A 20,346-nucleotide genomic window follows, 5' to 3' on the forward strand; every position below is an offset into this window, starting at 1 on the left:
TGTGTAGACACAGGAATGGGTAGTTAATGGATATATGTACATAGGATAGATCTGTATGTGGCATGGATGTACAGATCTATATATACAGAGGTGTAAATGCACATACATGTGTACATATATCTATATATCTACACATCTCCATATCTGCATCTCTGTATGGGTACATAGTTGTATTGATCTTTGTGCATGTGTACACAGACACACGTGTATTTGTAATTTTTATATATTTACGCATAAGTGTAGATATAGATGTATAGCTATCCTAGACAGAGACAGTATAGGTGTGTGTATATACACATGTATTTGTTATTTCACACATATGTATATGTTTCTGTTTGCACACAAACATTGATATGGTTCTGTAGACAGATGTACACGTATAGATGGATGTGGATGTGTGGATGTGGGACAGGTGCACACTGACTCTCAACCATAGACAGAAGGGGAGCTCTGATGTCATAAGTGGGGTCAGGAGAGACCCCCTCATGTTTGCACATTTATAGTGGGGCTGTAGGTGCAGCCATGGCTACACAGCAGATAAACATACACACACACTGTGCAGAGCTCTCACTGTGCAGAGATCTCACACACAGTACAAATCTCATACACATGCCCAGAATGCACAGAGCTGAGGGTTTGCACATACATTTGCAGTTTTTTATGTGTGCACAGATAGAGGAAACTGCTCATAAATGTATGTGGATATGGATACATATATATAGGTATTGGCAAAATGTTTGTTCTGCACAGAGTACCCAGAGCTATAAAGAGATAGACACATTAGCTATAGTTACATTGTTCTCTCTATAGAGATATGTATCTCTATCTGTATCTATCATACATGTATCCATACAGCTATATATATGTAGCTATATCTAAATTACAAATATCTATGTCCACGTGTATATATGGCATATGTTTATAAATGTATAGGCATGAATGTATAGTTAAAGAGCTGGGTATGGATATAGACACACCTGCACATATATCTGTATATACACATCTATCTGCATACACACACATTAAATACCTACCAGTAATTTTCATGTGTGCATATATCCATACAAACATGGATGCTGCTGTAGCAGTATATTTACATGGATATGTACACATCTGTATATTACATATATGGATCAACGCACAGAACCATGTATGTCTGTATACACACAAGCACACACGTGTCTACGTGTGTGTATATACATTATATATGTAGTTTTCAGAGGTGTGTGTACACATTTACATATAGGTATCTATATATGTAAATAGGTATTGATCTCTCAGAGACTGATGTCAGGGATAGAGGTGGAGGTAGAGCTACATCTGTATCTACATCTGTCTGTGTGTGACTGTGTGTGTGTGTCTGCAGACACCCCTGTAACGGGTGGGTGTGGGTGCACGTGTAGAGGCTTTCAGCAGCTTTGTGCACATACAGCTGAAGGCGCGTGTGGGCTGCGTTCACCCCCGCAGCTGCTGTCTGCAAATCCACACGTCTGCACGTCCCCTCTTGTCTGTATGTCCCTGTGTCTCCGTGCATCCATGCACACAGATACTTCCACACTTGCCCACACACACTCCCCCAGCCTGATCCCTGCCCTCGGCTGGAGCACCCCAGGCTCTTCCCGCAGAGATCTGCCTCCCTGTCACCATCCCACCCACCCCATTCCCGGGAGCAGGTGCTCTCCAGGAACCGCAGCCGCGCACGGTGCCGGTGGCGCAGGGCAGAGGCGAGGGCCGGGCGCAGGCTGGGGAACAGCTTCGTGTTGTCGGCCCCGTGGGCGTACAGCACCGCGTGCACCCCGCGCCCGTCGCCTCCGCCGACGCGGAGGCAGGAGCCACGCATGCAACGGGTCCCGGGACAGCTCCGGCTGCGGGCAGGGCGGCCGGGCAGCTCGGGGCTCGCCTCCCGCCGGCCGTCCCTGCGCCGCAGAGCCAGGCCGGGCGGCCGCGGTGCCATGTCCGGGGCAGCGCGGGTGGGAGCGCTGGCTCTCGGCGCTCGCGGTGCGAAACCACACTCTCCACTTTGCTCCAACAAAGCGTAAGCAAGCGAACGGGCGGCGAGGGCTGCGCGGCGGGCGGCGCGCTCGGGCGCGCTTAGGATCTGTAGTCCTTCTTGCTGTATGGTTTGTTGCCCAGGATGCTATCGATCTCGTGGACGATGGAAGACGACAGCTTTGGAAGGACCTGCGGGGGATGGAGGCGATGCTGGGAGTGGGGATTTTGACCCTGGTGCGTGCGGGAGGATGCTCACCGCCTCCACCCCACCACGTTCGTGCCACAAGCCCCGGCTTGCCGGCTGGGTGACCCAGTTAGGGAGAGCCTGAGTCAGGGCCGACCCTGCCCCCAGCCCAGCAAAGCCTCGTCTCTGCTTCTCGCCTTCATGACAAGCAAAACCTGTTATGGAGCTGGGTTTGCAACCCTCTTTCTCCGCACAGTGCAGCACAGCAACGAGTGCTGTGGGCAAATGTTGCTCCTGCTGGGAGCACTGACCTGTATTGCTCCAATATTCTCCATCAGCTGGTCAGCATTGGAGGCCCCCAGTAAGACGGAGCTGACACCCTCGTTGCGCAGGCACCAGGCTGGGACAGGAGGGAGAGCAGAACTTGAGCATGACCCAGATACCCCGGTGCCACCCCCAGCTGTCCCCGACTGTCCCCCATCCTCTTACCAATGGCGAGCTGGGGCAGGGTGCAGCCCAGGCGCTCAGCAATGGCTTGCAGCTCCTTCAGCTTTGCCTGCTGCCGCCGGCCCTCTTCACTCAGGATCTTGTCCTTCAGCCACTGGTATCCCTGGGGAGCAGGAAGGGGTGCTGTGGTGGGATCAGGGTGCACCAGCACCTTGCACAGGCAGGGTATCCCCAAACTCCCTGGGTTGTGGCTCCTGGAGCTCCTGTTCCCACAGGGACTTTGCAAAGCCCCTGGCCTTGTGCCCTCCCAGCCCTGGTGCAGCTCACCTTCAGCGAGGCACGGGAGTAGGGGGGGATGCCCCCATCGTACTTTCCCGAGACGATGCCACAGGCCAGTGGGGACCAGGTCATGGCTCCAACACCTGGGGACAGAGCACAACAGGGGGATGATCCCACTGCTCCCAGCTCCCCCAGAGGCTGTGGCACCTGGCCTCAGCAGTACTGGCCTTGGGGAGCACTCTGCTTTTGGGGGCTGGGAAGGAATCCCCACTGTCATACCTATCTTGTGGAAGAGCTCAGGGAGCTGCACCTCCACCTTTTCCCGCTGGAACATGTGGTACTCGGCCTGCTCGCAGATCGGCGGAATCAGGTTGAACTGCCGGGCCACCGAGTACGCCTCCTGCAGAAGAGCCAGGACCCTCAGTGCCCTGCTGCTCCCCCCGAGCCCCCTGCCCAACCCCCCAGCCAAGTCATGAGCGGCTGCCCCGAAAAATAATTAAGGCTTAAATGCATCTGCACACGCTTGGCTCCCAACAGTCTGATTAAATCAACATCAGCAGCATCGCTGGGGCTGCTCCGCTGCGGCCGCCCCGGTCCCCTGGGCCCCTACCATGATCTCCATGGAGCTCCAGCGCGAGGTCCCCCAGTACATGGCCATCCCCTGGTTGATGACATGGGTCATGGCTCGCACTGTCTCTGCCGGGAGGGAAGGAGAGAGTGGCAGGTGGGGTTTAGCAGGGGCTGCACTGGCAGAAGGGGGCTCACACCATGCTGATGGCTGGCGAGCATCCCACTGCCCAGTGCTGCGGTGGGAGCTGGGTGGTGTCCAGGGGATGCTTTCAGAAGAGCAGGATGGGGACAGAGGGAGCAGCCACTCAGGATGTGCCAGGGACCACAGCCAACCTGACATGCTCACACGGTGCCAGGCTCTCCCTGCATGGAGAGCAGCCTGAGGCTTCTGCCAGTGGCCCCATGCCCTGTGGGGTTACCAGCACTGGCACTGCTGCAGGAGGAAGGACTGATGCATTGCCCATACACAGAGACCCATGGAGGGAAGCCTGAACCTTGTGTGAGCCGCTCAGGGGTCTTGGGGAGAGCCAGCCCTGAGCCATGCAGGCTGGGGCCAAGCCAAGGCGTGCTCCTGCAGCCAAAGGCGGGCAGCGGGGAGGGCAAGGGGCATGAAGCTCGCCCGGCCGGCACCGCAGCACACACCCCAGCATGCTCATAGCTGCCCCGGCGGGGAGGGACCCTGCTGCAGACCCCGGCATGTGCCACGCACATGTCCCATGGCAGGGCCCTGGGGGGTGGGAGCCTCTCTGCTTTTTGTCCTTTAAACTGCAGTACAGTCTGAAGGGCCAGGGGATGTCTGTGTTGTGCTGCCGCTGCCTCTGCATTTCATGGCGGGGTTTGCTTGAGAGGGGGGAACAAGGATGGGGGATCACAGAGGAGTGGGGGCTCTGCCCCGGGAAACACCGCTGGGACAGGCAGCGGCTGGCGGGCAGAGTGCGGGCAGGGAGTACCTTCTACGATGAAAGTCCTGGACTTGGAGGAACTAAATGGGTCCCCTGGTGATAAAAGAGAGATTTAGAGAAAGTGGAGTCACCGCTGCTGGGACGGGGACAGTGACCTGCCACCGCACCACCAACCCGCCCCGCCGCGGCCCCAGAGGGTCCTGGTGCCGGGCAGGGGGCAGCAGAAGTGTGACTGTGGCACGGGCCAACCGTGGTGGCGGGGGAGCGGATTCTGCTCGGGAGGGAAAATGCCCTTGAAACACAAGCCTGGCGCAAACCAACCGCGACGGCGATGAAAGGCAGCGGGGAGGAGCGTGGCACCGCGGCGCGCACCCACCTTCCATCGGCGTGTTGGGGTCGGGCCGGTTGGCGAACACCACGTCCACGTACTCCAGCTGCAGCCGCTCCAGCGATGCCTTCAGACCTGCAGCATGGATGGGGCTGTCAGGCATGCTGAGCCCCACGCTGCCAGCAGTGAGGCAGGTGGTGAGGCACAGCCTGGCACATTCTTGCCCCTACCCCTACCTTCTATGATGTGTTTTCGGGACAGGCCTCTCTCAGTCTCGGCCCTGGAAAAGGAAAGGTGGGTGAGAGCCTGGGGTGAGAACCTGACCTGTGCCTGCTCTGCTGGAGGGTGGGTGTTACCTACTTTCCTCCCCAGAAGATTTTGGTGGTGATGACCAAGCTGGACCGCCTGCAGGGAGAAAGAGAGAATCACTGGTGGTGGCACCTGCAAAGCCCCATGCACCCTGCCTGGCATGGCACACTCTTGTCCAAGCCCAGCTTTCCCCAGCCCATGAGGACTACAGTGATGGTTTTGCCAAATAGGGAGGGTATCTGGCTTACCTCCACCCTTTCTTCTTGATGATGTTCCCCAGCACCACCTCGGCCCTAGAAGGGAAGGGGACATCAGCCATTTGCACCTGGCAGCTGCGGCCACGGGGAGTGGTGGCAGCCAGCAGGGACAACCCCAGACCCTGGGAGAACAGGAGGCAAATGCAGTGGCTGTGGGGACACTGTTTGCCCACTGGCTGCAGTGCCCAGTACTGAGCTGCCTCCAGTGCATGAGCTTGCTAATTTTAAGTGAATGCATGGGCACACACCAATGCCTTGGGTACAGCTGTGCTGGGAGGGTGCATGGCTGCACCTACATGATACAGACCACCATGGGAAGCATGGGACTGCCAGAACCACAACTCTCCCCATGAGCCTTGTCCTGGAAGCTGCTTTGTAGCTGGCAAACCTGGGAGATTCCCAGTGCAACTGTGATTTGGTGGGAATCAGGGTGTAGGGTGAGACCCCTGTGGCACTGCCAAAGCAAGGTACCTACTTGCCAGCAGCGTAGACTTCTGCTGTGTCGAAGAGATTAATGCCGTTGTCATAAGCTAAAGTCATCAGCTGCTCTGCCATCTGCGAGGAGAGAGCAGGGTTGGTGAAGGGGGTGGCCAAGAGCCGGCACATGGTGAGCTCCGGCGTGCCGCATGCACCCCAGCCACAGCCACGGCTGTGCTGGCCCCATCCCCTCCCCACTCATCAAGGAAAGGCTGGGGAGGGATGAGGTGAAGAGGTGCAGCCTTACCTCATCTGTGATCTGCCCTCCAAAAGTCACCCATGTTCCTGCAGGGGAGAGAGAGGTGTGTGCATGATGAATGTGGTGAGCAAGAAGCCGCCACCTGAAGCCCCCAGCCACCCACCCTGGCTCCCCAGCACAGCCCTGGCACGTGGTGGCCACAGCCGGCCCTGCCGCGTGCACTGTGGTGCTCCCAGCACAGCCCAGTCGCTTCCTATCGTGTCAGAAAAAGAGAAAATAATACGACAATTTCTGGGCCGTGACTCAAAACAGCCACAGGGCTGAGGAAAACCCTTTCCTTCCCTTTGCAAACATTGCTGGGGCAAGTGAGCGCTGCCCTGGCCGGGGAGTGCCGGCAGCTGCTGCAGGACTGAGGGGATGCTGAGGGGCTGTGGCAAACCCTGGCACTTACCCAGACCCAGGCAGGACACACGCAGCCCAGACTTCCCGAGGTTCCTGGAAGACAGAGACCATTAGGAAAGGTGCCAGAAAACCCCAAGACGCTGTCTCATGCATCCTGCATGCCACCAAACACATCGGGCACGAGGACTGGGAGGTGTGGTGGTGGCCCATGGTCTCCATCCCCACCTGGGATGGTTCCACAATGAGAGTCCCTTCTCAACTGATTAACAAGCTATCCCAGGCTGGGCATCCTGCAGCTTGGTAGTGGCACTGCCTGCACCTGCGCAGTGATGCTGTGCCCAGCAGGGCTATTGGGAGAGCAGTGACCTCGTTAAAGCAGCTCCCTGTGATGAGGCTGGGGTGTCCAGCTGCCCTGAGAGTGCTGCTGGCACTGAGGAATGAGACTGGAGGAAGAGGATCTGGCATGCTGGTGGTCAGGACTGAAGCATCCCACACATGGCATGAGTTGTGCCTGTTCTCTGCATCGCACAGGGAAGCACAGGGCTTGCACCAGGTGAGGAGTGGAACAACATCCTGGAGAAATGGAGCACCCCAGAAAATTTGACCAGCACAAGAAACTGGAGAACAGCTTTCGGGAAGGGGGCCAGGCTGGCAGACGCCTTCGCCGTGGTGATGGAGAGCCAGTTACTTGTTAAAAATGACAAAGGCTCAAGAAATGAGCGTTAAAATAAATAAAGTGTAGGTGAGCCGCGGCAGCTCGCCCGCGCGGGTGTCGCATAGCAACCGGAGGCACCGCCACCGCCGGCACCGCCGACACGGGCACCGGCAGCCGGGCAGGGAGTGGCTGTGGCCTGGCCACGGGCAACCGTGGGCTGCTCCGAGCCAGGGCAGCATCCCTCTGTGCTGCCATGTTATTGCCCAGCAGCTGCAGGCACCGGCGCTCCCCCTGTCCCATGGTGGTTTTAGTGCATCTTGCAGTGGGGAGAGGTCATGGCTGTGGGCCAGTGGTGGCTTAAGCCCCCGTGATGGAGTGGAGAGCACCTGGACTCCTCCTGGACATTCCAAGAGTATTGCTGGGGTTCCCCTGGGCAGGTGGTTGTTGCTGCTCTTGGCTTCCCAGACCAAAAGTGTGTTGGTAGGCAGCCCAACAGAGATACTGGCAGACTTTGGGAAGGCCAAGCATTCCCTCACACTGTGCTACGGCTTTCCTACCCCATGTACTTGCTTGGAGCATCCCCCTGTGCCACTGTCCCCCCAGCAGCCACCAGTGGGGACTCCCGAGCTGATCACCCATTGCCTGGGAGGGGGTGTTACTGGTATGCTCCTCCTCTGGCTGAGGACACGACTGTGGGGCAGGAGTACTGAGCCCTGAGGACGCCACTGCGCATTGCCCTGTTACCTCTGCACGGGTTTGGTGTTTGGGAGCCGGACAGAACTGGACCAGCCCCCTCCCCAGAGCCCGGGCAAGGGGACTCGGCTGATTTGGATGACAGTGGTGGATGACGGCCAGGCTCACCCCAGCGCCCTGCCGGCCTGACACACTTTGTTGCCTAATGCTGGCACATCTGGGCTGCAGTGGAGGCACGCGGCCGCTGGCAGCTGGACCATGGCGTGCAGGCTCATCTGGGGGGGGCTCTAGCCTGTCCTGGGGTCCATGCTCATCCAGGGGAGCCCCAGCTTCACGCTGAGACTCAGTCTCAGTGAGGGAAGCCCTCTGTACTCTGCCCCACAGTCAGTACATGGGGTGTGTGAGCCCTGGGGATGCCAGGGGGGTCCCACATGCACAAACCACCCCATTTCCAGAACCACCATGGGCAGCCAGACCCCCTTATAGCTCTGCACTCGCTTTGCAGGGCACTGAGTCTCCGGCAGCACCGAAAGGATGCCATGGCAGCCCGGATTAACGCTACTGTGACTCCCAGACCCCCCCGGCTCGGCAGCCTGCCCGGTTTGGCACACACTGAGGATGCTACTAATCCTACCCTGAATATTAGGGTCCCTTCTTTCCCCCATCCTGAAGATTTTACGCGCGGCTGGATCAAAGCTGCCCTGAGGGGGCAGGAGCAAACGGGGAGGAATCGCACGGAGGCGCAAGGTCAGCACTTTTAGCGACGAGAAACCGACAGAACCGGACACGAACCGGAGATCAGAGAGTGCGGCGCCCCCGGCCCCCAGTCCCCCCCTCGCCAGCCCGATCGCAGTGAGGAACGGGGAAAGCCCCAGGAGCGCCCGATTCCTACCTATATTTCATGCCCGGCTGCTTGACGCTGGAGTCGCTGGAGGAGGGAGCGTTCTGCACCGAGAGCTGCCCCAGGCTGCGGGCCACCATGGCCACCGCGCGGAACTTGCCGCGGGTGCCGAGGCTGGGGCTGCCGGCATTCTGTCGGTTCAGCCGATCCTCCGCGCTCCGGCTCTTGATGCTGTGCTCGGAGCACACAAAGGAGACCTGCATGCTGCTCCGGCGGGCAGCAGCTCCAGCTGCCTAAATTTAGCCGGCGCCCCGGGCGAGGCGGGGAGCTCCTCCCGCGCGCCGCCAACGTGACGGCGGGGGGCTGCGGGGCGGCGGGCGCGGAGCGCTCCCGTCAGCCCTCCTGCCCTCAATATTTGATGAGCTCAGGAAGAGAGCGAGAGGCACCCCGGCAGGTGGGGGCAGGAGGGCTGCCGGTACCCTCCGGAGTGGCCGTGGCGGGGCAGGATTCCCCCGCGCCCCGCTGGGCATCCCCCCGCCGGTACGGCTGCTGGACCATCCCCGGCTTGGGGCACAGCAAGGGATGAGGCTGCGGAGGGGAGAGGTCTTTCCTTGCCTCCCTCCGGCCACGCACGGCAGCAGATTCCCCGCAGGGGTCCGAAACCAAACCCTCTGGCAGCAATGCGAGTGCATCGCAAACCGCACGGCTGGGCGACAGCGCAGGTGGCGGCGATGCTGATGGCCCGGTTTGCCCGAGTTGTCGCCCGCGGGGCCACAACCCTTACAGCGCATTCACCCTACTTTTCCCAGTTCAAGCGAAGCCGAGTGAGGTGAGTTCCAGCCCAGCACCTCCTGCCGAAGCAGGGACACAAGTGAGCACACCACAGCACCGTCCTGCAGCCGGGGCCACGTGCCAGCTGCCAGCACCTGCCGTGCCCCTCAGGATGGAGCAAAATGCAGCGACGGGGCTTGCAGGAAATTATGCACATTTCCCCCAAACCTAATGAAAAATCTTGTAATCTCCTCCGCTTCCCTCTCTCGCAAAGCTCCTTAGCTGGTAATCCTGCCAGCACCAGCGCCAGCGCCGGCTCCACTGTGCGGAGGGGGGGACCTGGCAGCAATTGTCAGCCCCCCACAAGATGAGAAACACCATAAATTTTGGTAGCAGCGAGGACATGCCCAAAGAAGGAGCACCTTTGGGGTGTCTCTGCCAGCTGCTCCCATCAATAAATAATGTCCCCATGAATATTAGATGGGCTCTTGCCACTGTGTAAATGTTACCGCGGTCATTGTGAGCAGAGGGGAACCTGACCCGCAGCGCCGCACGGCACGGCACAGTGCAGCACGGCAGGAGCCGGCAGAGCTGCCAGCTCTGGGGGCTTTGCTGTGCTGGGGGACAAGTGGCATCCCTGTATTGTCACTGGAGAACAGCCACTGTCCTCATCCCTGGTGCCCCTCAAAGCCTAACCTGGGTTATTACTGGGGGTCCTGCACCCCACTGCCCCACCTGCAATGCCAGGGAAGAGTGGGAAGGGGTGCACTGGGTAGAGCAGCCCCATCCCTCTGAGGGGCTGTGGCCACCTCTCCAGCTGCCCAGAGTGTCCTCCTGACAAGGACATTGGCTGAAATCCTGATACACCTTGCACCAGGACCCACATGAAAAATTAATGATGCACCCTCTCTGTGATGCACACCATCAGTCAGGAAGAGTCGCACATTCGTCAGGCGGAGATGTACCCCCGTCAGATGGAGATTTACACCCACCAGGTGGAGATGAACCCCTGTCAGGCGAAGATGTAACCCCCAGTGAGGCAGAGATGTACCCGCATCAGATGGAGATTTACACCTCCGAGGCAGAAACAGCCCTTCGGTGGCTGCTTGCTCCAGCTGCCTAATCTTTAAAGCTCAGAGGGCGTTTTGTCTGCAAATGCCCAAACAGCAAACAGCAATGTCAAGTGAGAAGCTCAAAGATCACCAAGCAGGAAAGTGCTAACAGCGCTGATCGGCTGCCGCCTCTCTGGCGCACGCCGCGCCAAGGGCACCGGCTCCTCCCAGCCTCGGTGAGCCCAGGTGAGAGCCGAGGTGAGCTCAGGTGAGAGCCGTTCTCCCGAGGAGGTGTTAAACCAGCACCAAGCAGCGTCCCCTGTGTCATTCCCTCACCTCGGCCCTCGCCGCCCTCGTGGCGCTGCCTTACCTGTACTTCATGCCAGTGGCGCGGGCGGTACAGTCGGCCAAGGAGAGCCCGTGCATCCGCAGGAACTCCTCCAGAGTCTTCGCCCGCGCCGCCGCCCGCACGTCCCGCAGCCGCCGCAGCTCCAGCCCGTCGGCCGCCCGGGGGGCTGGGGGCAGCCCCCACTCGGGGCTGGGCCGGATGGCCACGCTGCGCAAGCTCTCACTGTAGGTCATGGAGAGCATCCTGCTGCCCGAGCGTGGGCTCTGCCGGCCAGCCACGCCGCCAAACACTCTGTGGTGCTACGGAGAGAGCTGGGAAAGCACAACATGGGCTCCCTCGCCACTCAGGGCACAGTCCTGCCCGCATTGCCATGCCGGAGCGGTGGCACCCGCCCTTGCCAGGATGTGGGGACCCTAGCAAAGCCAGCCTCTTCAGCAGAGCAAAGCCTTGGCGTGGGAGCTGAAGCACAACAGGAGAAGCTGCAGGATGGGATGAGGCACAGTCCATGTCTGAGGCTGCAGTGGTGCCTACCACAGCTGCCCCAAGCCACGATGCAGCAGCGTGGCCAGTGGTCTGGCTGTGCTGGTTCCCAGCTTGCACTATCTGGGCTGCACTGGTTTACATCCCTGCGAGGGATGCAATGAGTCCCAGGAGCTGGCCGAGGCGTGGTAAGCAGTGGCACAAGTACTGCTGGTAAGAATCTGGCACTGTGTGCCAGCGGGCAAGGAAAAATCAGGATGGGAAAGGGATTGCCATGGGGCTCCCTGGAAAGGGTGGACATCGGCAGAGGGTCTGTGGGCACTGGGTGCTTGCTGTGCCTGCGTCACGTTGCCGCAATGTGCGCCACCAGCCAACCAACACCTTCCCCACCGCCGCGGCAGCGACCTCCCAGCCGGTGCGGCTGCCGAAAATAGCCTGCTGCAGGGTGGGCTCCTCTCACACCCGAGCCCTTGCTGTCTCCATGGCTGGGACCTCACTGGTGGTGGCACCAGCATCGATTTCTGCGCCTCTCTCTGCAACTTCCCTTGTCTCCAGTGTCTGCACGGAGCAGGAACTGGGGCCAAAACCATGGTGTTGGTGCCAGAGTGGCCACTGGGGATGCGCTGTGACAGATTTACACCAGCATCAGGCTCCAGCCAGCTCCCACTGGTGGTTTTTTCTTTCCCTGTGAAGCTCAAATTTACAGGAGCCAAAAGTGAAGTGCTCTCTGCCATTAAGGTGTGACCTCCAGAGGAAAGGAGAAGGAAACCCAGAGGTTACGGAGCTGGCCAGGTATGACCAAAACCCTGGGGGTCTCCTTTGACATCTGCTGCTGCCAGAGACCACTCTGCGCTCCTCCTGCTCTGTAGCAAGGCCTTAGGAAAGCTGGGAGACACAGAAAAGAAACCTTTCCCTCGTTGTGGCAAAGCCAAACTAAATCCTGGTCATCAGCCTCTTACTGCCACATCTCAAAGCTGGAGCCTGGACCTGGCACCTCCAGCACTGGCCCTTCTCTGTGGCTGTAGCTTTAATTAGGGCAGTGCCGATGGCTCCTCCTGGGTACAGGCACCTGATGGGATCTCCAAGCTCCCAGTGGGATTTCCTTGCCCTGGTGGGATCCCCTCACCTGACAGCAGCAAGAAGAAACCTGAGCTGGCTGCAATGCTGCTCTACAGCAGCAAAACGGCTGCAGCAAACAGAGCTGGGGTTTGACCTGGGCTGATCTGAGGAATGGGGTAGGAATCCACCGGCCGCCCTATCTTGATACTTCCCAGATTTTTGGCAGAACAAAACTGGATGGCTGGGAGAACGCAGAGGTGGTGGGCGCATTCCTGGCCATTTGACAGCAGAAATCCCAGTGCTCCTGGGATGAGTGGCTGCAGGATCTGCCCAGGATAAGCTGTGCCATGCCCAAGCAGGAGAGGCTGTTTTGCGAGGAAGGGAGCAGGGATGGGATCAGAGCACAGGCTCTGCAGGATAACAGCACTGTTAGCAGCATCAGAGGCACAACAAGTGGGAGACAGGCAGGGCAGCTGCCCAGAGAGATGTGTGGCCAGCCTGCCCTGCCAAGCTGGGAAATAGGCAGCCACCAGCCTGCCTAAAGCCAAGAAGACCCCAAACTCCGAAAGAAAACCACCCTAAGCCATCAAATCCAAGTCACCCTGCACAGAAAATCTTCCCTGCTGCCCGCAGCGGCGTCCCCACGGCGGTGCCCATCCCCGGCCATCGCCCACCATCCCCAGCCCCGCTCGCCGCCCGCGCTGCCGGCCCAGACTCACCGCGCCGGGGAAGCTGCTCAGCAGCAGCTCAGCTCTGGGCGCCCGAGCTGCCCCGGGGCAGATATAAGAGCCGCGGTGGCCGCGTTGTTTTGCATTAGGGGAGTGTCGGAGCTTGGCGTCCAAAGCACTTGGAGGCTGCGCCAAGCCCCCAGCGCCCGGCTTCTCGCCGCGCTCCATTAGCCCTATTAGGGGATTTTCTTCCTTGCGAAGGGGAGTTAAATTATTCATGGCGCCTCACTAAAAGCCCGGGGATGTGCCGCTGCTTTATCAAAGCTGGCACCGCCACCCCTCGCCCTGCAGTGACAGGTCCCCGTCACCAGCACACAGGGTGGTAGGGGACACTGGAGCCACCAGGGAGCAGAGACAGTGCCCTGTGGCAGATACAACTCTCCTGTGGTCCCTGTGGCCAGTGGAGTCAGAGCTGGGCTGTGGCAGGACTGAAAGGCAGCCTCCCTGAGGAGGGAGCCCCAAAACAGAACTGGGTGATGAACATAGGTGGCTGCTGCCTGAAAGCAGCCTACAGACAAGCTCCTGCCTTTTGTGCTTGGGAGCCTTTTGCACCAGGTATGTCCAGTGGCTGAGGCCAGTTTGGCAGCCAAAACTTGCCCATAGCTGGGCTTGGCAGTGGTGGTGGCAGCACTGGGATGGACACTGTCAGTGCCACTGAGCCATCCCATTGCCGGCTGGCATCACCTCCTCCCATCATGTGTGGGATGGAGTGGGGGGCCACGGTTCTGCCGAGGGGCAGCCCCCGCTCCCTCACCCCACGGCAGCCAGGCCAGACCCAGTCCCACCACCACTGGGCTGCTGTAGCCCTGGGAGCACTGGAGCAGCTGCTGGCAGAGTGTGGGGAAGTGCTGTCCTCACTTCTGACGGTAAAAGGGTGATGGGGGCGATTGTTGCCTCCTGTACCACTTAATGAGACTGCTCCTAATAGCAGGAGCTGTGGAGCAGCTGGCTGGTTTCCCAGCGCTGCTCTTGGGAAAAGCCAGGGGCTTCTCCAGGCACAGCACTGGCATGGGATACTCCTCCCAAGGCAAGCTGAGCTCCATACCTCACAGTGGCTGCCCCCCACAGCCATGTGGCCACACTCTGCTGCTTGGACAGCCTGTGAGAACAGTCCCCCCCAAACCCAGCCACACCGCAGGGTCCCCACACCGCGCTTCCAAACCCGCAGGCAGGTGATGAGGCGACGCCACACCTGTGACACCCATCCCACACAGAGGGACCCTGGCACAGTGGGCAGGGCAGTGCTGTGCCAGCATTATCTGGGCATAGCCACTTGCTGGGGGAATTTTGGGGAGGGAAAGGGCCTGGTTACCTGTAGAACTGGAGCTGGCGCTTGGGGCTCCCGTATCTCGCGCTTCCGACAGCAAAGGGGAGAGAGAAGAAAGATGCCACAAACCCCGTTAGAAAGGAGGAGCGGGAGTGAGCGCCAGAGTCAGTGGCTGTGGGAAGGGTCAGTGACACCCACCCATGCCTCAGCACAGTGGACACTACAGCAGGCACTGGCATGACCCTGAAAGTGCCCACTATGCCCATAACATGCACTAGCACCCCAAAACGCTGCTGCTGTGTGAGGATTTTGTGCTGGAAGCTTTTGCACAAAGCATGCCAGGGCAGTTTAGGAGTATCAGGGCAGTTTCAGGGAGCGTGTCGGTTCTGGGTTGCCACAGGCTTGGGTTTGAAGCCCCACAGAGTCCCCCCAGCACTGCCCTGCACCCTTACCTGTAAATCATCCCTGGGGAGCCTGTCTGCCGCAGCGAGAGTCGCGCTGGGGAGTCAGTGGTGGATTCGGGATACATGGAGCCAGCCTGGGCTCCCCGGAGCCACTCGCCGCCTCACCCCTGCCACAGGGGAAGAGGAAAAGAGGAAGAAATTAGTTTTTCTGGGGCACGCGCATGACAGCGCTTCCTGTTGCAGGAGATCTGAAGCCGGATGGGCATGTGGCACTGGCAGCGGTGTGGGCACAGCAGCTCTGCCAGCCTCAGACCCTGGGGCTCACATCCAGACCCACCGATCCCAAAACCATCTCATCCCATTCCTGTTCCTCTGACTTCCCAGCTTGGCTGCTCTCTCCAGACTTCTGGGGGTCCTGAGATCTCATGAAATGGTGAGGAAACATGGGCCTGAAAAATGAAACATTCTGAAAACCCCGGAGCTGTCCTCGAGGGTCCCTCTGAACAGAACAAGGTAAGGGGTGGAAAACAGCCTGGCTTTTCCTGCAGCTCACATGTGACTGTGTGCACAGGGGTGAGTGAGCTCCATGGGAAAGGAGGGCTCACCCCCAGGCACCCCTGACTCTCCTCTTCCTTGTCCCCATGCCAGGGGCATTCAGCATGACTCCCTGAGAGCTGTGCTCCTGCAACACTGTCAGCAGTTTGCAGTATCACAGAAAACAATGACACTTCTCTACAGAACTGGGGCTGGGATTTAAATTTATCCCATCTTTCTTTAGGCCGGTGAGATGCCATCTTTACACTGCAGATCACAAGCTGCTCTGTTTCCCAGATGGGGACTGAGAGATCTCCAGGCTTGCTCCCGGCTGCCCTGGGCTCAGCGGGAGCATGGCCTTACACAGTGTGCTCATGTCCTGGCACACATCCCGCCTGCATCCTGGCACAGCATGCCTGCATCCTGCGTCCCTCCTGCATTCTGGCACAGCATGCCTGCATCCTGCATCCCAGCACGGTGTGCCTGCATCTTGCATCCTGCCTGCATCCCAGCAGGGCACGCCTGCATCCTGCATCTACATCCTGCATCCTTCCTGCATCCCAGCATAGTGTGCCAGCATCCTGCATCCCTCCCGCATCCTGCATCCCTCCGGCATCCCGGCCCGGCGTGCCTGCATCCCGGCGCAGCCCCTGCAGCCCACGCAGCCCAATGGCAGCGGCTGCGGCAGCCGAGCCCATCCCCGCGGAGCCGCCCACCCGCCCACCGCCGCTCCCGGCCGGGCTGCAGCCCCCGGCACAGATCCCCATCGCCCTCCTCCTGAGCGCTGCGGGAGTGCATCTCCTTTGGCTACAGCCGCGCTGAAGCCGGAGCTCAGGCAGCCTCAGTGAAGCCGGGTTTATTTTGGAGAAGTCAGGAGGGGAGACGCTGTCTCCCGAATCCGCAGCACTGACATGAGCCTGGAGCAGGATCCTGCCGAGCCCTACAACCAGGACCCGCCTGAGTCCCTCAAGCCCCTGTGACCCCCCGGGTGCTGCGAGTGTTGGCTCCGCAGCTCCCCCGGCCTCGCCTGGCAGTGGGCAGCTGCCTGCAGCACCGCCGGGTCAGCAGCAGCCACCGGCCGGGCACTGTCCTGCCAGCTCATGCCAGCTCAGCGTCACTTGGCTAGCGGCGGCAAAACAAAGCTGAGGGAAGCTGGAGGGGACAGCCGGGTCCCCGTGTCCCAGCGCAGCCATGCAGCTCCTTGCTCACACTGCCAATATCAGGACTCCTCCATGGCTCAGCACTGGCTGGTTCTGTATCCCAGGGGGCTGTGGTGCCAGGAGCTCAGATCTCTGCAATTTTCAGCAGAACCCGATGCCCCTTCCCTGGTGTCTCTCAGGAATGCTGCGGTGGCTGGCAAGTCTCCGGCAGTGCTAGAGGGAGTTTGTTGGCAAGCACAGCTGGACCACGGGCACATGGGTCAGGGCTCTGCACTCTGAGGAGCCAAAGTGTACCAATTCATCCCTCTGAGCTCTCTGAGCCAAAGGCACTGCCAAAAGTCCAATCCCCTCCATGTCAGCAGCTTGGTGTTTCCCTGAGACTGCTCCTGCACCTCCAGCTTCCTCATGGCACAACTCAGCTGTGAGTCTGCAACTGCAGGAGTTTCAGCAGTGGCCCAAGAGGGAAGAAAAGTGTTTTCTTCTGCAGGATTCACCCAGGAGCCAGGTGAAGGACGCCCTCATGATCTGTGCACCCACCAAGGTTCATTCCTGTCCCTGGCAGCACAGTGGGGTGCAAGAGTGTGGGTGCTGCGACATGGATGGTTTATGGCTGGGAAGCCCCCGGGAGCTGGGCCAGCATGGGGGGGACTACACAATGCAGTCTGCCAGACATGCTGCCATCAGAGCAGGAGTGGGTGAAACTGGACATGGGATAAATGAAAATGTAGGGACGAAACTGCTGCTTCTGGTGAGCCTGATCCTCCAAAGGTGAGGCCCTGGGGCAAGGAGAGCTGGGGGACCCTTGCCCTGGGCAGCCCAGCATCCTGCTCAAGTCAGATGAGGGATGCAGGTAACGTCGCAGGGAGCATCTCCCCACGCCAGGTGCCTGTCCCCATATTTCCCTCCCTTTTTCCACTGTGTTTGCAGCAAATGCCCCCCGCCACGCCACGGGGAAGGTGACTTTAGCTCAATGACTCACGCTGCCCTGCTCTGTCGCCTCGGCACCTCCTGCCACCTCCTGCCGTCACCTCTGCGCTCATGCCCCGTGCTGGTCCCGTGCCCCCCCTCCCCCGGCTGCACCGGCGCCGCAGGGATCCGCAGAGCAGCAGCCCTGCCCCTTCCTTTGGCCCGGGAGCCTCTGTTGCGGCGCAGCATCTCCCAGCCCACCGGGCCCCTCCGACCGCCCGGGTGGGCTCCCGTGCCTTTTCCAGCCCATCATCACCACAACGAAACAGGCGGGCACCGGGGACTCAGCTGCGACACGTGAGGTCGCCCGTGACCACCGAAACACCCGCACCGGCGCTGCTCAGCTGCCCGAGTCAATGACACAGCCCAAAAGCACACGCTTTTGGCGCTTCGGCCGGGGTTATTCCGGCTCTGCCGTCACGTACACCAGAGCCAAAGTAGCGGGGTCCATCGGGCTGCCCGCGGGTCCCTGCGGTGTGACACTGCCAGTTCCCTGCCACGCCGCGGCTGCCGGCCAGGCACGGCTGAGCCACGGCTGAGCCACGGCCCCGCCGGCACCCGGCACCGCACCTACCTGTCTCCGGTGCTCGGACGGAGGGCGATGCGCGGTCGGCAGGCACAAGGCAATGAGTCAAGCCCGGCTCCGCGGGTCTCGGGAAGCAGCGCCGGTGCCGGCGCAGAGCAGCTGCTACAGCCGGGGGGCAAACGCAGCGGATGACGGTTCCTACCCCATTCCCGCTCTGTCCCCGGGAAAAGGCGTCTGGCAGAGGGGGAAGCCGAGCCCCCCGCGCCCCGGGATGCGACAGCACCCAAGGATGCTGCAGAGCCGTCCCTGCCGCTCTCACATCCTGACTCGGCAAGTTTGGCTCCGCCGGTGGCTGCAGCGGGCTCCCGATCCCGCCGGTGCCTTAACCGTGTCGGCGCCGCAGCCCGGCACCGGCAGCGCGTGGGCGAGCGAGCGGCTGCCACCAGCCGCCCCTGCGCAGCTCAGGCGGGGGAAGGCTCGTCCGGGGCCACGGGCAGTCTGGGCAGGAGCTGCATCATCGCTGCCTTAAATCGCGCCGGGTGTGCTTCTCTTAAAATAATCAAATACAGCGTCGGCAGTGATGCTGCGGGGCTGCCTCCAGCACCAGGGTCACCCGGCTGCTGCGTTCTGCCACTGGCCACCCATCCTCCTCGCGCCCATCATGCCTTCTCACTGCCTTTGGCTTTTTGGCTATCTTGGGCAAAAAAACCACCCTGGAGCATGCCACCTCAGTAACTGGAGCAGGCTGGTCCCTGTGGCAGCGCGACTCAATGATCCCGCAGCAATAACAACACCAATGCAGCTGGATCCAACAGGAAAACTAGAGGCCAAGCCAGCAAAAAGGGGTCAAGGTTTGGGACAGGCTGCTCACGCAGTGGTGCACTGGCAGCTATAAATTAGGGAAACCTGGTTCCTTTCCCTCAGCCGAGTCCTGTTCAGCTTCATGGCAGCATCTTGGCACTTTCTCTGCCATTTCAGCACAGTCCTGGCAGTGATGGGGCCAATAAGCACACTGCCTGCTCCAAACCATGCTGACACTGGCAGGGACCACTCAGCACTGCCAGGGTGGGTGATCCCAGCAGGCTGCCTGCTTTCCATGCCACAGCAGCTCCAGGAACAGCCAGAAACAGGCAGAGAAGGTCATAAACCCCATCCACTTTGGGGACATTCCCAGCAGCAGCCCATCAGTGGCTTTGCTACCCCCACAGATGGTGGGAGCCATGTGCCAAGTCGATCTGCTCCTGCTCCATGATGCATCTGACCCACAGACCCGCAGGCCATGAGCAGGAGGTGACAGCTGGCCCTGCCACCCTCCTAATCAAAACAAGAATAGTAATAACTAATAAAACCAGCAGCTCTCTTGAATTTGCCGTTGGCAGCTCCATGTAAAGGCGTTTTCTGCTCACCAGCTGGAAAATCACTGCATATATGCAACAGGCCTGTACAGGGGATGTGATGATAGAGACTGGATACATCTCGCCCAGCTTGCTCTGGCACTCACCCACGGTGTGCGCCGCGGTTCCCAGCAACACTTGGGGAAGAAACCCGTGTTTTTGGGGAGCAGGCTGGGTACCCTGCCCACACCTGCCAGCAGCACAGACCATGTCTCACCTGGGCGAGAGCCTGTGTTAGCAGTCCAGTGCCAGCCACAGGCTGAAGGAGCCCACAGGGATCCCCATCACGAGGAAAACGTACCCCCAAAAACGGAGGCTGGCAAGACAGTGGCTCGTGAGCTTCGGGTCCCGCAGAAGAAATGGTGAGGCAGCGTCAGCAGCACTGCGAGGGGACCAGGGACCCACCACAGGGCTCGGGGCTCCTTCCATCCGCAGCCCTCCAGTCACCGCAGCAAAGCGAGACAAGGAACGGACTAAGAAGCGGCAGCAAACTGAAGGAACCGCGGCGTTTGACTCACTATGAGCAAATCAGCCCGGGGGAAAAATCCAATATTCCCACCCCCGTGTGACTGGGGCTTTGCCGGCGGCTCACACCGTGTCACCGGGGCTCCTGCCCTGCCACTCCCGGCGTGCGGTGACAGGCCGCAGGCCACCGGAACATCATGAACATTGTTTACCTCGCCTTGCTGTGGGAACGCAGACATAGCCAACCTCCCCCGTCCCCGCACAGCCCCGGGTCCCACTGGGCCGAGAGCAGGCGGCGGGGCGAGGGCCCCTCTCTCCGCACCGGGGAGCGTCGGGAGTGGGGTGCGGCGGGGTGGCCTCGCCCGTAGCCCTGCCCGCAGCCCTGCCCGGTTCCACCGCCCTCGCCATCGCCCGGTCGCGGTCGCATCCCCGGACCCGCTCCCCCCGCGCCCCCGCACCTGCCCCGCGTCCGCCGCTCCCGCCGCTCCGCCGCCCGCCCTCGTGGGGGGCGGCCCCGCCCCGCCGCGCCTGGCCCCGCCCCTCCCGCCGCCCATTGGCCGCGCCGCCCGCCTCTCGCGCCGCATGCAAATGACGAGGGCGCCGCGCCGTCCCCATTGGCGGCAGAGCCGGCCGGGTCCAGCGGGAGGGCCCGCCCC

The 20,346-nt window shown here is 60.4% G+C and overlaps 1 protein-coding gene across 5 annotated transcripts; it reads right to left on the reverse strand.

Moving 5' to 3' along the window:
- Positions 1-1,738: 1,738 nt before the first annotated feature.
- Positions 1,739-20,189, reverse strand: KCNAB2 (potassium voltage-gated channel subfamily A regulatory beta subunit 2). Of its 5 annotated transcripts, none has more exons than XM_033079476.2 (17): positions 20,149-20,189; positions 14,694-14,812; positions 14,287-14,328; positions 6,396-6,439; positions 5,993-6,030; positions 5,744-5,823; positions 5,260-5,304; positions 5,063-5,107; positions 4,939-4,982; positions 4,751-4,837; positions 4,423-4,467; positions 3,513-3,598; positions 3,182-3,302; positions 2,951-3,045; positions 2,666-2,786; positions 2,488-2,576; positions 1,739-2,181 (listed from the first exon to the last, which is right to left on the reverse strand). In XM_033079476.2, exons 2-17 carry the CDS (start codon positions 14,768-14,770, stop codon positions 2,092-2,094), a joined length of 1,149 nt encoding a protein of 382 aa, XP_032935367.1. In that variant the 5' UTR covers positions 14,771-14,812; positions 20,149-20,189; the 3' UTR covers positions 1,739-2,091. The 5 variants fall into 5 exon arrangements, with proteins under 5 accessions (XP_032935367.1, XP_032935366.1, XP_032935368.1 ...); XM_033079475.2 differs by lacking the exon at positions 20,149-20,189 and adding an exon at positions 17,880-18,309; XM_033079477.2 differs by lacking the exons at positions 4,423-4,467; positions 20,149-20,189 and adding an exon at positions 17,880-18,309.
- Positions 20,190-20,346: the final 157 nt, after the last annotated feature.

The sequence above is a fragment of the Catharus ustulatus genome, chromosome 24, assembly GCF_009819885.2.
Source record: "Catharus ustulatus isolate bCatUst1 chromosome 24, bCatUst1.pri.v2, whole genome shotgun sequence".
Lineage (NCBI taxonomy): Eukaryota > Metazoa > Chordata > Aves > Passeriformes > Turdidae > Catharus > Catharus ustulatus.